The sequence below is a fragment of the Zygotorulaspora mrakii genome, chromosome 6 (assembly GCF_013402915.1).
Source record: "Zygotorulaspora mrakii chromosome 6, complete sequence".
Classification (NCBI taxonomy): Eukaryota; Fungi; Ascomycota; class Saccharomycetes; order Saccharomycetales; family Saccharomycetaceae; genus Zygotorulaspora; species Zygotorulaspora mrakii.
In genome coordinates this window covers 99,571-114,248 of record NC_050724.1, presented here as the reverse complement: position 1 = coordinate 114,248, position 14,678 = coordinate 99,571, and the positions used below count along the sequence as shown (strand labels likewise).

The 14,678-nt window shown below is 41.2% G+C and overlaps 8 protein-coding genes across 8 annotated transcripts; 4 read left to right on the top strand and 4 right to left on the bottom strand.

Annotated features, from left to right (window-relative positions):
• Positions 1–56: 56 nt before the first annotated feature.
• Positions 57–518, bottom strand: TIF11 (translation initiation complex factor eIF1A; the record flags this gene model as incomplete). The annotated part of the gene is made up of 1 exon (XM_037289378.1): positions 57–518. The coding sequence occupies one exon, from the start codon at positions 516–518 to the stop codon at positions 57–59; it is 462 nt and encodes a 153-aa protein (XP_037145273.1).
• Positions 519–745: 227 nt separating this feature from the next.
• TPS3 (trehalose 6-phosphate synthase/phosphatase complex subunit) lies at positions 746–4,141 on the bottom strand (the record flags this gene model as incomplete). The annotated part of the gene is made up of 1 exon (XM_037289377.1): positions 746–4,141. The coding sequence occupies one exon, from the start codon at positions 4,139–4,141 to the stop codon at positions 746–748; it is 3,396 nt and encodes a 1,131-aa protein (XP_037145272.1).
• An 11-nt stretch (positions 4,142–4,152) lies between these two features.
• Positions 4,153–5,238, top strand: HG535_0F00540 (putative endodeoxyribonuclease; the record flags this gene model as incomplete). The annotated part of the gene is made up of 1 exon (XM_037289376.1): positions 4,153–5,238. The coding sequence occupies one exon, from the start codon at positions 4,153–4,155 to the stop codon at positions 5,236–5,238; it is 1,086 nt and encodes a 361-aa protein (XP_037145271.1).
• Positions 5,239–5,461: 223 nt separating this feature from the next.
• Positions 5,462–5,965, top strand: SAP30 (Sap30p; the record flags this gene model as incomplete). Its single annotated transcript, XM_037289375.1, has 1 exon — positions 5,462–5,965. One exon carries the CDS (start codon positions 5,462–5,464, stop codon positions 5,963–5,965), a length of 504 nt encoding a protein of 167 aa, XP_037145270.1.
• Positions 5,966–6,284: 319 nt separating this feature from the next.
• Positions 6,285–6,875, top strand: CUE1 (Cue1p; the record flags this gene model as incomplete). Its single annotated transcript, XM_037289374.1, has 1 exon — positions 6,285–6,875. One exon carries the CDS (start codon positions 6,285–6,287, stop codon positions 6,873–6,875), a length of 591 nt encoding a protein of 196 aa, XP_037145269.1.
• Positions 6,876–7,401: 526 nt separating this feature from the next.
• On the bottom strand, positions 7,402–8,925 carry CAC2 (Cac2p; the record flags this gene model as incomplete). Its single annotated transcript, XM_037289373.1, has 1 exon — positions 7,402–8,925. One exon carries the CDS (start codon positions 8,923–8,925, stop codon positions 7,402–7,404), a length of 1,524 nt encoding a protein of 507 aa, XP_037145268.1.
• Positions 8,926–10,222: 1,297 nt separating this feature from the next.
• Positions 10,223–12,628, top strand: HG535_0F00500 (uncharacterized protein; the record flags this gene model as incomplete). The annotated part of the gene is made up of 1 exon (XM_037289372.1): positions 10,223–12,628. One exon carries the CDS (start codon positions 10,223–10,225, stop codon positions 12,626–12,628), a length of 2,406 nt encoding a protein of 801 aa, XP_037145267.1.
• Positions 12,629–13,232: 604 nt separating this feature from the next.
• HG535_0F00490 (uncharacterized protein) lies at positions 13,233–14,537 on the bottom strand (the record flags this gene model as incomplete). Its single annotated transcript, XM_037289371.1, has 1 exon — positions 13,233–14,537. One exon carries the CDS (start codon positions 14,535–14,537, stop codon positions 13,233–13,235), a length of 1,305 nt encoding a protein of 434 aa, XP_037145266.1.
• Positions 14,538–14,678: the final 141 nt, after the last annotated feature.

The following is a 14,678-nucleotide window of genomic DNA, read 5'->3' as shown; positions in this document are numbered from 1 at the left end:
AATGCATAGGGTACGGATGAAAGCCGATATGATCGGTCGCTGGCTGGTTGTTTTAATTAAATATCATCAATATCAAGCTCATCGTCGTCCTCTTCATCATCTTCCTCATCCGCGTTACCAAACTCGAAGTTAACATCCTCATCAGATTCGAAACCAAAGTTATCAGTTTCATTAATTTTGGCATTTTCAGGTAATTCTCCTTGACTCTTCAACATTCTGGCCTCGTCTAAGTTGTATTTATGAACCACGTCACATTGATCATCTTGGAAGTCTCTTAGAGACACTAAAATAATATCACCTTGACCCATCCAAACTCTTTTTCTTAACTTACCTCTGATGTGAGCCATTCTTTTAACACCGTCGAAACAAGTAGCTTCCACTCTTCCATTACCCAACATCTTTGTGATCTGAGCATATTCCTGACCTTCTTCTTTATATTCTAGTTCACGCTTTGGTCCATCATTATCGTTCTTTCCTCTTCTACCTTTCTTACCACCTTTGGTATTCTTCTTACCCATGACGAAACTTGCTGTTTATTTATGTAATTACAAGAGCAGTAGTGAATCACTGTTAGTTTGACGCTTGCCTAAACTTTCAATCATTTCACAAGTATCAACGAATGTTCGATAGAAAAATTTTTTGAACTTATTTCTTCGTTTCAAGTGATTAGTATATTTGACTTCAATACATTGCATAATTTATATAGTGCTATATACAGGTAATATTCTATTAAAATTCAGGAGCTTTACTCTGCTATCTCCTCAAGAATTGTGAAAAGTTCATTAAGTCCATCTACGTGTTCCTTCGCGTATGTGGAGGTGGCACCGTCGTAGACTATAGTGTGACCGAAATGCAATGCACCTCTGTTCACTTCTTCCTTAACCAACTGAAATATTGGTTCTATTACTGGAGAAGAGGAACCAGTGACGCACACAAAGTCGATTATGCTCTGAGATATACTCTTAGAAGTGAAATAGCTGGTGCGGCTCGACGAATCAGTCGGTGTAAGGGCTATTTGCCCTTTGCCATAATTATCTGAATTGCTATTATGATATTTGAAAAGGAATTGGGCAGCTGACAATGACAAGCCTTCTTCCTGTACGAACACGATGTTTTTGTGCACGTAGGCATGAACTCCCTTTTCACCGAAAAGCGTATTAATGTGAGTCATCGCTTCGCCAACTACGGCAGACACACGTTCTGTGTCTTCAGCATTTTCTGTATGGAATCTTATCATGGAGTCAGCTATCTTGTAGTAAGAGCCAGGCAACCTTTCAACTTTATCATCCAGAATCTTGATGACTTCATCTTTCCAAGAAACATGCTCCACCATGTTATACCAGCGTCCACCGAGCCTTACATAAGCACCGTTTTCTGCTATCAATCCAATATTCAGAACACGACTGTAAAGGCTTTCCATTGTGGCCTTGGAGAAGGAGTTCATAATATAAACAATGTTTTCTGAGCATAAATCACTCAGAATGGTTAACATTCTGGCATTTGGAGGAGTAGAGATCTTGAGAATGAACATATGTTTCTTTGAAGCTCTATAATCCTTTGTAATTTGGTCACCCGACAGGTTGAAGACCGTTGATCTTTCTTTATTGAACTCCCACGCATTGTTGATATCCTGTAAGGAAGTCAAGATCCAGTTATCAGCATCATTGTTGATGACACTCTTCACCATTTTTTTCCATAAATGCCTCTTCTCGCCAGGGCACATTTCCAATGCACGTTTTATTGATTTGGCGAATAAATCAATATCCCAAGGATTGACTAACAAAGCCCCATCCTTCAAGATTTCAGCACTACCTGTAAATTCAGACAGAAGTAAAGGAGCATTTGATTCTTGCGCACAGGCCACAAATTCATGACATGTCAGGTTCATACCTTCTCTCAAAGGAGAAACGATGAACATGCTGGCCTCTGAACTTAATGCCAAATATTGCTCGAATTCCAAATCCTGGTGTAAGAAAACGACAGGTTGAGAGTCACTTAAATTGGTGGAGAGAGAATTAATTCTGTCAACTACAATCATTATTTCACGTTCAAGATCTTGGTCTTTTTCACCAACCAAACAAATTTGAACTAGAACGATGTTTTGAATATAATCAGGGTTTTCCCTTAAAAATCTCTCATAAGCCAACATTTTCTTTTTTAGACCCCTCACTCGATCAAATTGATCACGACAAACAATTAATCGTTTTCCCTTCCATTTCTCGCTAATTAATTGGCGCCATTGAATAACTCCTTCTTGCCTTAATTGAGCATCTAAATTAAAAACATCAATACCAACAGGGGTATGCCTAACAGAAACTACTTTACCCTTATATTTTAACTCACTGTCGCTCACATCAGTCATTAATAATCTACTTGAAGTTTGTAGGAAATGTCTGGCGTATTCCTTAGTTTGAAATCCCAAATAGTTTGCACCTAGAAGCCCCTTCAAAATCTTCTCCCTTTGAGCAAAACATCTGAAAACTTCACTACTGGGGAAAGATACATGCAAAAAAAAAGCAATCTTTGCCTGTGGTAAATATTCTCTGACCATTGCAGGTACTAGCATTAAATGGTAATCATGAATCCATATTGTATCGCCTGGTTTGTAAACACTTTTTATTTTGTCAGCAAAGCTTTGATTTAGGCTCTGATAATAGTTCCAAGAGTGATCTTCGAAAGCCTTTGAGTTTGGATTATCTGGGATTTCATAATGTAATGTAGGCCACAAAATTCTCTTACAGAAATTTTTGTACGCACCTTTAAAAGTAACATCGTCCGTGATAACAGATTCATGATTATAGTCAGCATGAAGTTTTCCAGCAATTTTACTTTGTACATCTTCTGGGATTTCGTCTGTTGGAATCCCGATAGTTCCCACCCATGAGATATCTTCCACAATAGTCTTTTCAGCAACTGCAACAGAGACTGCATTCTTCAAAGCACCATTACCTTTTAGACTAGGAACAATTTTCCAAGGAACGCGCCCAAATATATGGTGAGAATTCTGTAGTAATGAGGCTCTCAGTTTTGCATTGTTGGAATAACCTCCAAATTTAGGAACATGATAATTTGTTTTCCCATCAAGTTCAAGATCTGAATCTGATGCATTAACGACATCTTCATCGGACTCTGATTCTGAAATAAAGCTCTCTGTGGAAGTAGTTTCTTCGATATCGTCCGCTCCTTGAGAATATTTCAAATGAGAGGGACCAGATGCCATGTTGTGGCTTCCAGAGGAAACCCTTGGAATTCTCCTCATAGATGGCAATGTCGATTTTTGTTGCTGTTGTTTGACTTTCGCAAAATTTCCTACTGCGGAGTTCACGTCAGGTACACTTCTCGACTTCGGTGTAATAACCATACCTCCACCAGGACTATTAGCTGAGCGTTTCACGTTACCCTCTACAGATGTTTGAGATCCAGTATTTTTCAATACAGATTGGTATAGCAATGATTTATTCACATTTTTCAGTAGATTTGCCGTCAAATCAGAAGGGCCGTTGTTACCAGTTTCCGAATTTGTATCGGAGCCGGGTGTGCCTGGTACAGAAGTATAAGGGACGTTAGAGAAGAACTCCTCGGCACTAGCCTTCGTGTGATCACCTGCAGCTGGATTTGCCGGCGTTCCCGTCGACGTACCGTGCGCCGTCAAACTTTCCATGAACTCTTCAGAGGAAACTGCATTGTTGCGATTAGCAGCTGATTGAGTTGGTGTGACGATCCTCGACGGGTTTTCAGCTGGATTCAGCAAATCCTGTGTGCTTTCGTATCCAACAAAGGGTGCCTTGCCGTGCACAGAACTAGTTCTCTTTCTGGTCGTGAGACTGTCCGTAGAGCCATTGTTGACCTTGACTAAATTTGAATCCACCAATTCTGCATTGTCCTCCTCGGTAGCATTCAATTCAAACTGCGGCTGGTGTGGTAAGAACAGCGAGGCAATAATGATAGTCATATTATCTCTGAAATGCGAATTCTTTTCTAGAACTGCTTCAGCCAATGATTGCCAGAGCCAGATACTACAGAGACAGAAGATAATAACACTGTTTGTCCTCGAGATCTGCCAAAATATATACTCCCTTTCCTCGTTAGCAAATCTTGAGTTTATTATGCCTTTTACTGGTAAAGGGATAGAATTGTACATGTCACCACGATATGTACAATATTCGCGACATTTCCAAGGGGCTAGCAAAAGAGGAACGGAGGGGACATTTCATCAAAAACAATGCAAGTCAGATCACGTGTGCGTTACATGAATCCGCTATACCAGTGGTATGCTCCGTTCACAGGTTAGTTTATAGGAGCTGCAAGATGAATGCGCCATACGTGGATGCCCACTGTCATTTAGTGATGAGTGAGGATGGTTTTGGAGAAAACGCGCATCCCTACGCTTGCGTTGACAGCACAAGATGTGTAATGTCGACCAATGCGAACGATTGGGAGAAGCTGCGAAAGATAGAAGCCACAGATATCGTACGATCTTTTGGAGTTCATCCCTGGTACTGCCACTTGTTCAGTATCGGGAGAGAGAGTGTGTCGAAACGGGAACACTACGAATCTGTACTCGAATGTAAGGAGCGGCAGGAGCAGCTTGCAATTATAGAAAGGCTTCCTGATCCCATCCCGCTCGAGAAATACATCCAGGAAGAATACGACGATGAGTTGGTGGGGGTGATTGGTGAGATCGGACTCGACAAGCTGTTCCGCTTGCCTGAAAACGGTTATTTCGTGCATGCGAAAGAGCCGTTTCGGCTGACACGAGTGCGAGTAAAGTTGGCGCATCAGATCGCTGTGTTTGAGAGGTTCTGCCAATTAGCAGCTCAATTCGACAAACCGGTGTCCGTGCACGATGTAAAGTGTCATGGTAAACTCTTTGAAATCTGTACAGAGATTCTTCTACCTCATGAAGGTGTAAACGTTTGTCTGCATTCGTTCACCGGATCCAAAGAGATTATATCGCAACAATGGATCAGGTACTTCACAGAGCCCCGCATTTTCCTCAGTCTCTCGAAATACATCAATTTCAAATCGTCGGAGGACGGACGTGCGTTGGCTGTTTTTGTACCAAATCGCTGCTTACTCACAGAAACAGACCTCCCTATCGACGCCGTTAAGCCCGATGAGCTGACGAACGCATTGAGTTATGTCTGCGAAGAGCTAACAGAAGCCCTGCAACTGGGAGGACTTGAGGCAACCAAACAGTTAATACATACGAACTTTAAAAGATATTTAAACCGTTAGAACGAAGTGACGGTCCCAAGCAGCCTCCAATGTGCATATATATCTAGTTCATTGTTTAGAGTTAAGCTACTAACGTCGCGTGACTTGTCGCGGTTGCAATCTTATCGTGCCATGTAGCTTTGCGGAGCATTCTAATTGAAAAAGAGCATTTCTGCCGGAATTTTAATAGGCGCAACAGGCAGAACTAGGCTGTCTTGAGGTAAGGGTCATTCTCACTGTTACAATGGCGAGACCCACGAACTCAAATAGCGAGTCTGAGTCCAGAACAAGAGCGACAACTTCCGGCGGTGCTGTTGGGAACACCACTGGCGGTGCTCGGTCGAACACAAAGCAGCGGCTCACAGCTGCGCAACAACAGTACCTCAAAGACCTAGTGAAGACTCATGTCACAAACAACCATCCGGATCTCACACCCAAGCCCACTCCAATTGACTTTGAGTCGTATCCGGACCAGTTCTTGCGACAGTACAAGGAGCGGTTCAAGCTGAAGATTGAGGACAATATGACAATCCAGGGATATCTACTAGGCTCGCAACTGGGGGCCAAGACGTGCTCTTATAAGAAAAATGCACAGTCGCACGATAGAAGAGTTCACAAGAAAGAGCTCGCCACAGAAGTGAAGAAGCACTTCACCTCCTACGGCATCAAGGAAGCAGAATGCATACCGCAGTTCATATACAAAGTGAAAAATCAGAAGAAAAAGTTTCGAATGGAATTTCGAGGATAGTAAGTACACACACATATTTCGATATCATCCCATCAACAGTATCCGAGCCATTGCACCAAGCAAGGACTCTCAGCAATGCCTCTCATCGATACCTTTCAGTGAACGGCTTTCACTGTGTAGTTTATCTTTTTATACGCTCTGTCAGAAAGGAAGGAAATTTGAAAACAAAGCTCCAGTTTAACGAGCTGTGCACCGCGTTCCCTCGCGTTAAGGAGATATCACAACTGTCTTGAGGCCACACCTGCTGTTAAAATGAAAATCAAACAGAGTAACTGGTATAGCAAAAAACAAAGCTAGGACAAACTCAGAGTGAACAAGGATGGATCAATCGACTCTTACATTACTTTTAACTATTTTAGTAGGATTTGTTCTCTTAAAATGGTTCGCGCAATCAGATCAGCACCCTTCTGCGCAGCAGTTGGGAAGCGATGGTGCAAACAGTGAATTGGCGGGTGCGAACCAAAACAGAGCGCATCCCACGAGACGTGGCACTGCTAGGCGCCCGAGAAGGCCTGTTAGTCCAGACATGATCGAGGTAGTTCAAAGCTTGGCACCTCATTTGCACGTTGAACAGATAAGGTATAACCTGGAAGAAACGGGATCAGTAGAGGTGACTGTCGAAAGGTTCCTTAGAGGTGACGATTTCCCGTTCCCACCGGGCTATAGGGCTTCCCCTACGGAGCCTGCTGGAGACAGAAGTGCCGGCAATACAGACCCAAGAAAAAGAAATAATATCAGGCCTGACAGCTTATTAACGAAATTCAATGTGGATCCAGAAGCAGATTTAAGCGGAAGAGACTTCAAAGACCTCGACACCGAGGAAAGGAAGCAGTTCATGGTGTGGCAAGCAAGAAAAAGTATGGAGAAGAGACTCGAGACAGATGAAAGATTACGCGAGTTGTTGAAGTGATACCGTTGGGGTGCGCTCCGCATTCCGTGTACATAGGCCTGCATATTAAATACTTTTGTAACTTATAGATCAAAATATGTTTATTCAATACCATATTAATTGTCTATAGCAGCTCTCTTCAAACTTTCTTTCTTCAACGGATCAGTATCGCTGGATTGTTCATTTTTGAAATTTCTAAAATGTTTCCCAAACGTTTCGCTTCCCTGTTCGTTTTTGAAAGGTCGATGATTTGCAGAAAAAGTAGAAACAGCGCCAGCGAAGCGACAGAGGATACGAATACTAGTCGCGACGGTCCGCCTGCCTGTAGTTGTCTGTCGCGATCTATGCAACAAGACGTACTTGCTTGGTTGCCATAGCAAAAACAAGAAAACAATACGATCCGCTTCGTCCAGTTGTAGCTTCTGCAAAATGATAAACATATTTCTCGCACAAATGCTTTGAGTCACATCGATACGTGCGGCAGTCGGTCTGTGTTCTCCTAAGCTTACTCATTATTTTTTGGGACTGGCCGTGTTTTTTTTGAGGTCTATAAAGGTTGGTTGAACTCTGCGCGTTTTTCCTTCGATAGCTGCTGCGGTGAATTTTCAGACCCGGCCACACGCTCATCTTCAGGGCTCGGTTTGTGAGTCTTCCTCTCTTCCATTTCTTTCTCCTTTTCGCCCAGTTTTCTTTTCACAGGCAGGATATTTACGATATCTGCTTGCTTTGGATGCGAGGGCGAGGGCGACGCTTCAGCGCAGGGAGCAGGCTCGCTCGAAGAATCTTTGTTGTATTGTTTACGCTTTACTCCAATCGCTTTTGCTGTTTCCTCATGAGTAAGTTTCTCACCTAGAGTGCCGGGCGCAATGGATATGTACGAGCAAAAACCATCGGTAGATGAGATCATCAGTAGCGCACCATCCTTAGACCAGCACAAATCTGTCAAAGTTGTGTAGTGAAGGTTGCCGATCAATGCTATAGGTTCGATGCTTTCAGTATCGTATATGATAACCTCATTAGAGGTTGCGACGGCAAAGACGAGTTTGTAGGGAAGCTGTAGATAGCTGTTGGAATCATTTGTCAGTTTGTACAGATTGGGATTGAACGATACGACGATCGCCGGTTTTTTTAAGAATGGGATGCACATGACTGGTTTATTGATGTTTTTAATCATTGATGATCTTGTGTATATTTGAACGGCATTGTTCACGTCTGGAGAGGTTGCACCTTCTGCACTAGAGTCAGTCCTGAAAATACCTGCGGGAACACACAGTATGCTACCACAGGGCGACATTGCCGGTCGTCTGAAGAAGGACGGTAAAGTTTCATTGTGGAATAAAAAACACAGCTTCGTGCTTTGTAAGTCAAAATCCTTAGACTCCCTTTTGCAAACGGGCAGTTCAGATTTCATTATCTTATTCTTTATCTTAAGTTCAACTATTTCATTTTCTGACGGATTGCGTATAACTTCGTAGACATGAACCGATCTATCAGCAGATTGTGAAAAAATGTACTTATCGAGTGGATCCCAAACGACGCCTTGGACGTAGTGGGTGTGATCCGATGCAGTGGCAATGCACTCGCCTGAACTAATCTCAAATACTCTTATCGCATTGTCCATCGATCCTGTCACAATGTAATCATCGTTTGGTGACCAAGCTATATCGTAAATCTCAAATGCGCCAATACGACTGCTACTAGATCTGAATCTTTTTGTTACGGTCCAAGACTCTTCGAATGCAGTGTCACTCTCCCCAAATTGCGTCTGTCTCTGGTCACTTTGTTTCCATAGCAGTAGCTGACCATCATCTCCAGCTGAAGCGAGGGTGTCACCTTTGTGGTTAAATCTGACAGCATTTATGGCCTGCTCATGCTGGTTTAAGGACGAGAGAAAATCAATTGTTTCTATTTTGGTCTTATGAGTTTCTTCAAAGTTCAAATGCCAAACTCGAACTTTGTTATCACCACCTCCGGTGATCAGTTTCGGTTTATTCGAGGGATCAGGTTGGAAACAGAGACTGTAAATAGGTTGTGACTCATGCCAGTATATCTGTAAATTTGAAGCTTCCATCTTGTCGATGTCTGTGAGCCTTCAAATTGTTGTATTCTGTTATACTCGGCGATTTTTTCATAGGTGAACAAACGCGTAATTTGATTATACATGCTTTCGCGCGTCATACACATTTAGGGTTCGACTGACATGATACTGCTTAAAAGAGTTTCCAATGTATCACTGAGCTTTATGCGAAGTACTCCTTTACACATCCAGCCCCGTCAAGATATGTCTGCGTTATTTTTTTCAAACAGTACAGTAAAAAATGTCTAGAACAAGACAGCAAGAGGATCACAAAACGTCTATTTATACAGGTGGCGATTTTCCTCAGGCACATATACGTAGAGCTATTATGTTATTCACCTAAATGTCTTGGTTGATTTCGTCAGAGCAAAGTGGACGGAAAGCTTCTCGTTGAAGACAGGCAAAGTACTAAGGCTGTGCACTTCCGCCGCCTCCAGACGAAGAAAATAACAGCCTCAGGTCAGGCTGATGTCATTGGTAACATCGCACAATCATATGCGGTCATTTGTGTGCCTTCATTTCATTGCAGTACATTCAGCTGCTGACAGTTCATGATCTTATGATTGTTATGAAAATGTGTAAAGAGCATGTCAGAGGACATAAACGGAAGAAGCAAGACCGGAAAAACGACTTGTGTGAAGGCAATTCTGTATAAAGCCTGTCTTACAATATTATTTTTAAGCACCCGGCATAATTATGTTGCATAAAGTGCCGCCATAGCTGACGAGTAAGAAAACGGCAAAGATCTATCGACTTGAAGAATTGGATTTGAGAGTTTCGAAAGAGCTTTGATATCAAATGGTCATAATCTTTATAATTAGTGAAATTTATAGGCTATCTATAATTTAAACATCTATAATTTGAACAGTGAGATATGCCCTCCCGCAATCTGGCCCTGTTTAAAATAATCCCGTGTCTAACGATTTTAATGGGATATATCAAACTTGTTCACCGAGTAACACTATGTACGTAACTACATTAAGTACCTAGTCTTCAGCACGATGGGTAACTCGAATACATATCATATATAACGTGAAAGAATTAGAGTTACCTGATTCGTATAAAAGAGTTACCCACCAACTACTCAAAAACATTGTATCACATGACTCCACCTATTCCCTGCACTAACTTTAGTTATTTCTGTTCAAGATTTGTATAGTCGGATAGCAGTTACGCGTCTGTAGATGATGCGTTGCCGCCATTGCTTCACATTAGTTGTTTTCGATCCATTTGATATCGAGTAAGTAGTACTTCAGAAAGACATCCCTCGCCATTCTCATATCCAAGGGAAATGCCGAGCTTGGAGTCATCAAGTGATGATGAGGTCACAATTGTGGAGCAGACGATGCCGTTGAACACACCATTGGCGCATTGCAGCTCCTCAGAACCCTTAACTCCTCCAAATGAGAACGTGATAGCTTCAACTTCGAACGCTAATCAATCCGAGCAGCAGAAAAAGATTACATCTGGATGGATGGGAAGATCTTCATTTAAATCGCATTTTCAGTTTTTTTTCAAGCATGGGAGGAAAGTTGCCAGGTGCAATTACTGTGGGAAGACTTACAAAGAAGGTGAGTCTACTGGGAATTTGTCAAAACATATAACGGCTGTACATCGTTCTGTGCTGAAAGAGAAAAAAGTTCTCAAAATGCAGACACTGGATACAATGTCAAAATCTTCTAAATCACTTCACTTAACAGAGGCATTGATACGAGAATGCAACAAACATCCAGGTACTTTGGAGAGCTTACTTCTAATAACGGAGGGATTTCTTCCTTTCAATTTTGTCCGTTTAAGTACTTGGAGCCATCTCAATAGAAAATATGGGGGAAACACGTTCATTCAGTCCAGGACTACATTGACTAAAAAGATACAGCATTTTAGAGACTGTCTCAATGATACTCTGCGGCAAAATTTGAAAGATACCACTCTAGTCAACGTGCAATTGGATATATGGACAGCAGGTAACAGTCAGTCTTTTCTTGCCATTATGGTATCTTTTGCTCCAAATATTTTGAACAAAGAGCTACTTGAAGCCAGCAATGGTTCAAGGTTATTACTAAATATACACGGTGAAGCGAGCAACACTCATTTACTCGATTTTGTTAGTTTAGGGGACAAGAAACATACGGGCAAGAATATGTGTGATACATTCATGTCTGTAATGGAGGAATATGATCTTGTTGATAAACTCGGAACCATCACTATGGATAACGCTTCAAACAATGGCAACTTTCACGTTAATCTAATATACGATCATTTTAATGGACTTAGACCAAGAGGCCATCGGCTGGTTGGAAAAGTTCGTTTTATACGCTGTGCGAGTCATGTTTTGAATCTGCAATTTCAAAGGATTATCAAAAGCTTGTCCCGGAATTCTCTTTTCTCTAATGCCTTCAAAAAGATCAGAAAGCTAGCAAAAATAATGCGATATTCAACCGCAATCAACTCCAGTCTGAAAAAGAATAATTTACCTTTAATTCCTTATGAGTCTCCCACTAGGTGGCTTTTTACATGGAAGCAAGTCAAAATATTCTTAGAAAATTACAAAGCCTACAAGAATTGGCTTGGACTCGTACAGGAACGTGGTCAAGACCATTTAGTTACGAGGATTCAAGATCATATTTCGTTTGATTCTAAAACCATCAATATGTTAGCTTATTTTGTTGAGTGCGGCAAGATTTTTGATTACGTGAACAAAAAGTTCCAAGATGAAGAATATAACAATTTACCTCAAGGAGTTCCTTTATACTACCTTTTGGGACACTTTTACAAGAGTTGCCTGAACGTATCCACGGGAAAGGAAATTCCTAAATCTAAAAAAGGTATGGATTTCTCTTTTCTAAACGGCCCCGATACATTGTCCTTTGATGAAAAGAATATTGTTCTTGAAGCCATCAACGTCGCATACTTATGCTATCAAAATTATTTATCACACATTCAGGCTAACCCATTGTATTATGCGGCCGTCATGCTCGATCCAACGGCGAAACACGAGCAGCTTTACAGAATGATGGAAATTGATGAGTTCAATCTAAGGATGAACCAAGTTAACAATTTTGTTAGAATGTACTTGAACGAAGAAGGCGTTGAGCTAGGTAATGGGCAGCAAGCAAGCCCGGAGCTCTCAACTATCGGGCGAGAGGAAGACTATTACAGATGCTTTAATGTTCATGAACAACCGCAACCCACCGAAACATATTCCACAGCCTCAGTATGCGACGTTAATGAAAATCTTGAGGAATGGCACAGATACCAAAGTGAGCCAGTGGCAAGTGGTCTGTCCAGGATTGACGCAATAAAATGGTGGCACGCAAATCGCTGCAAGTATCCATCTCTCTTCAAGCTAGCCATGTCTCTGTTATACACCAAAGTAAGCTCATGTGATGTAGAGCGCTGCTTTTCTCTTGCGGGAAGAGTGGTTAGGAAAGACAGAGCACGGCTTCATTATAAGAATGTACAAACTCTAATGCTTTTAAGAGATCGGTTTTCGAAATTTGGCTTTTACAAGCCTTCTCCGATTCTCGTGCTAGACTCAGAAAATGAGACAGACCTCGACCTTGATAATGAAAACAATGACATAGATTGTTACCTATCAGACAGTTCTGAGGAAATGCATGACAGCCAAGATGACAGTGCTGCAACTGCAAGGCTTACGTCTCAAGAGGGCATTAATACACCTGGCTCAGCTATGTAAATTATGAGAAGGCCACCGTCATCGTAGATATTTCATTTCACATTCTTAATCCAAATATCATAAATCTCATTATGGACGATAATACTTGGGTTACTCAACTCGTATACAATGCCTTCATAAAAAGTAACTTGTTTTGTTTACGATGAGTGGGTTATTCACAGGACGATTTACTTACTCATTATTACTGAGTAAGTTGTTTTCTTTACCCGGTTACTCGGTGAACAAGTTTGGGGATATATTAACATTTTCATCTCGTCGACGCAACCAGCCAAAAAAAACTTCCTTCATAATTTATCTCATAACAAATCATTTGAATACGAATAAGAACACATTGATGGGAAAGGGGTATGAGGGGATCTGATACTGTTCGTTAGTAGACGAAGAGCATTAGCAGCCTCTTTCGGTAATATTTCGCTAACTTTTTATATCTTTGGTGTTCTAGCACATATGTCAAATTCCTGATAGATCCGATATGATACGTTTATCAGAGCCGTAATTGTGCTGATAGTAACTTGCAGGGAAAAGCTTGGTACCTTTCGGGGATGCTTCGATTTATTCCAATAAATCAGAAGCACAAGCTCCATTTATAATGGATTCTTTTCTCTCACATTTTTTTGCCGCTGGATAACGTGAGCCTTGAATGATGGCCCACGAATGTCTTGATCTTCAATGGTTTTCTCAAATGGACCCAATTGAAGGATGGGGCTGCTGCTGGGTCATAAAGTATTTCGTGTACCGAAAATGATTGGAACGCATCTTTTTTATCCATCCTATTATCCACAGTGACGAGCCACTCATGGAAACTCGACCATTCATACCCTTCGCGATTCGTAGGTCTTGCCTTGTAAAGAACATTTACACCTCCATTTTTCTCCTTGATACCAATTTGCACAACATCAAAATGTGTGAAGCAGGATCCCTTCAGATTTGGCTGGTTTTCGAACGTTTTTCTTATCTCATCTTCATCTAGCAACTTTCCATCTACTTTGGCGTCATTCCTCGAAAAGATTTTGATTAATTCTGTTTCTGGAACGGAATGGCCTGCTTCAACCATGGGTATGAACAGTGGATAATAAGGCAGCAAACTCATTTTATATTTTTTTTTCAAAAAGCAATAGGTAAATCTCAGAAGTGTTCCATACGATTGTCTTGTTAAAAAATAGCCACATTGTCTAGGTGTCCATTCAAGCGATATATTAGGATATGCTTCGAGCGTTGAGTATGTTGCTTGTATAATTCTACATTCATCTTCAGGCCTCAGTAATTTGAATCTTGCAGGAACATGAATCACTTTCCATTCATAGGTAGGATTGAGACTAGCGAAAAGGCTCTCAAATCTTCTAGTTTGGCTCAAGCGATCATCATATAATTTAATCTCTTCCAAGGATGATGAATAATTTTCAAGTAATTCACGAATCACAACAATTTTATAATCATTGGTACTAGACCCAACGGATTCCCGCCTTAGGCAATAAGCATTAAATTTTACATTGTTGCTCGCCAAGAACATGTCAGTGAAGATTGCTGCGAACAAATGCTCCTTCCTACCTGTAAGCATTATTGATACTGTCTCAGGGTCATCATGCGATAAATTTGCCAGTTTTATTATATCCTCATTCCAATATGCTTTTTTCTGCTTTGCATTGCATTCAAGCATATCATCAAATGACTGCTTTAACAGCTTTGTCTCATTCCACCAACTTTTATTAGGAACAATTGAGGAGTTGCTCAATTGGTTAAGCATGGACTTGACATAGAGTTCCGCGTTAGGGTGAGGTGAATTATATAACGTATTGTCAAAATCATATATATGTATCCTCTTTATTGCCTTGTTCGGTTTTTTTGGAATATCCAAAAGTGCAGAACAGCTATTCCACTTTAAAAGAGCGCTGTGACTTTCTTCAGGCATCTTGAACCACTCTACAATTTGCGGCGAACATAATCTAAAGCATTTAATCCCGAATCTACTTTGACCTATATTTGCAGATACTGTTGGTTGTCAGGTGCTCAGTTCAAATGAAAAAAAAAAAAAACCAGAAGTCACCTGGAG